Consider the following 1,321-nt stretch of genomic DNA (forward strand, 5'->3'; position numbering starts at 1 on the left):
AAAAAAAAAAAAAAAAGGCATTTCCTTGTAGACACCTAAGGGACACAGTCTTGAACTGGTAGTTGTTCCTTTATTTGCAGGTATGCCCCTCTTTTGGATGGAATTTTATACTCATTTGATAAATAAAAGAAAATTAAATTTCGTAGCAATCTTTAACCTTAACAGAACTACAGTCTGTGTACCACTCAAAGTACTACTTTGTCATGAGACACAGCTCAGGCATCTAATATCCAAAATATAAGCACAATAAAAAACTTTTAAACTCAACGTTTGATAACAGGGGTTACACTAAACATAGTTATGTCCTTAATGGAATAGAGAACACAAGCTAATTGAAATATTAGCTTTTTTCTAACATCGAAACAAGGGCACAAAGTCATTCCTGAAAAAGTTTTCTAATTAATATATATGGAGCCCCCTAATCTCAAGTAAGATCCTTAATGGACGGGCGGGGATGGGAACATAACCATTAGCGTTTATTAAACTTCCCATTCGCACCTGGAAAATATAAAAAAATAAAAGCTTTTAGATGCACTTGGAGTTAGGCACAAATTGATTTGTTAAAGTAGCATTACATAAAAGCAGTAACAATGCGAGTAACAGGCTTCAACGTCGCTCTCCTAGTAACAGATCTTTTGCAAGGATGCCCATCTTCAGACATCAAAGCTCCGCGGCAAGCAGAAGGCAACCGCGGCCAGTGAGATACCGGAAACACCTTGCATTCTCACCTCCAACCTTCCAAAAGGTAAAGAAAACCTCGGAGGGGAATCTAACAATTCGCCTTTGATAACAGGGTCGTTGTCTACAAACCCCAGTTGAAACCAGACCGTAAGCATTTCGGATGGGCGTTTAATCCCTCCTCCGATCACATCTTTTTGTTCCATCCAACCACAGCGTTTCCAAAAAGGCTAACTCTGGACCCAGGCCACCTAGCTTCACAGATCTATCATCACAAAGGCCAAGAACAACTGGCCTCCTAGGCACCGCGAGCCCACGCTCGCCCACCGGCGAACGCACCTTTTAACCACGATCTATGGGTTCAAAAACCAAAGGACTTGTTGCAAACCTGCCCGATTCTACGTCGCTCGAGAAAGTGTGAAAGGAGGAGGAAGGCGCCACGCTGAAACCTGTCGCAAAGGCGGGCAAGAGAGTCCAGGAAACTGGGCGCGCGGGATACAAAGGGCCGTGAACGCGGCCTTCCATGAGGCGACAGTGCGCGGACGGAGAGACAAAATGGAGCGACGGGAGGAATCGGAGCCCGGGCTGCAGGGTCGGGGAGGAGGCGGCGGCCGGCGCGCGCTCCGCCGGGCTTCTTTCTTCA

At 45.7% G+C, this 1,321-nt stretch overlaps 1 protein-coding gene across 1 annotated transcript in view; it reads right to left on the reverse strand.

The window, feature by feature from the left end:
• CPSF6 (cleavage and polyadenylation specific factor 6, 68kDa) overlaps positions 1 to 836 on the reverse strand; it is a 33,924-nt gene extending 33,088 nt beyond the window's left edge. The window contains exon 1 of the mRNA XM_012735148.1: positions 729 to 836. Within this exon, the coding sequence (XP_012590602.1) occupies positions 729 to 836 (108 nt within the window). The remainder of the gene's footprint in view (positions 1 to 728) is intronic.
• Positions 837 to 1,321: the final 485 nt, after the last annotated feature.

Source organism: Condylura cristata, unplaced genomic scaffold (assembly GCF_000260355.1).
Source record: "Condylura cristata isolate star-nosed mole 26May11 unplaced genomic scaffold, ConCri1.0 scaffold00004, whole genome shotgun sequence".
NCBI lineage: Eukaryota > Metazoa > Chordata > Mammalia > Eulipotyphla > Talpidae > Condylura > Condylura cristata.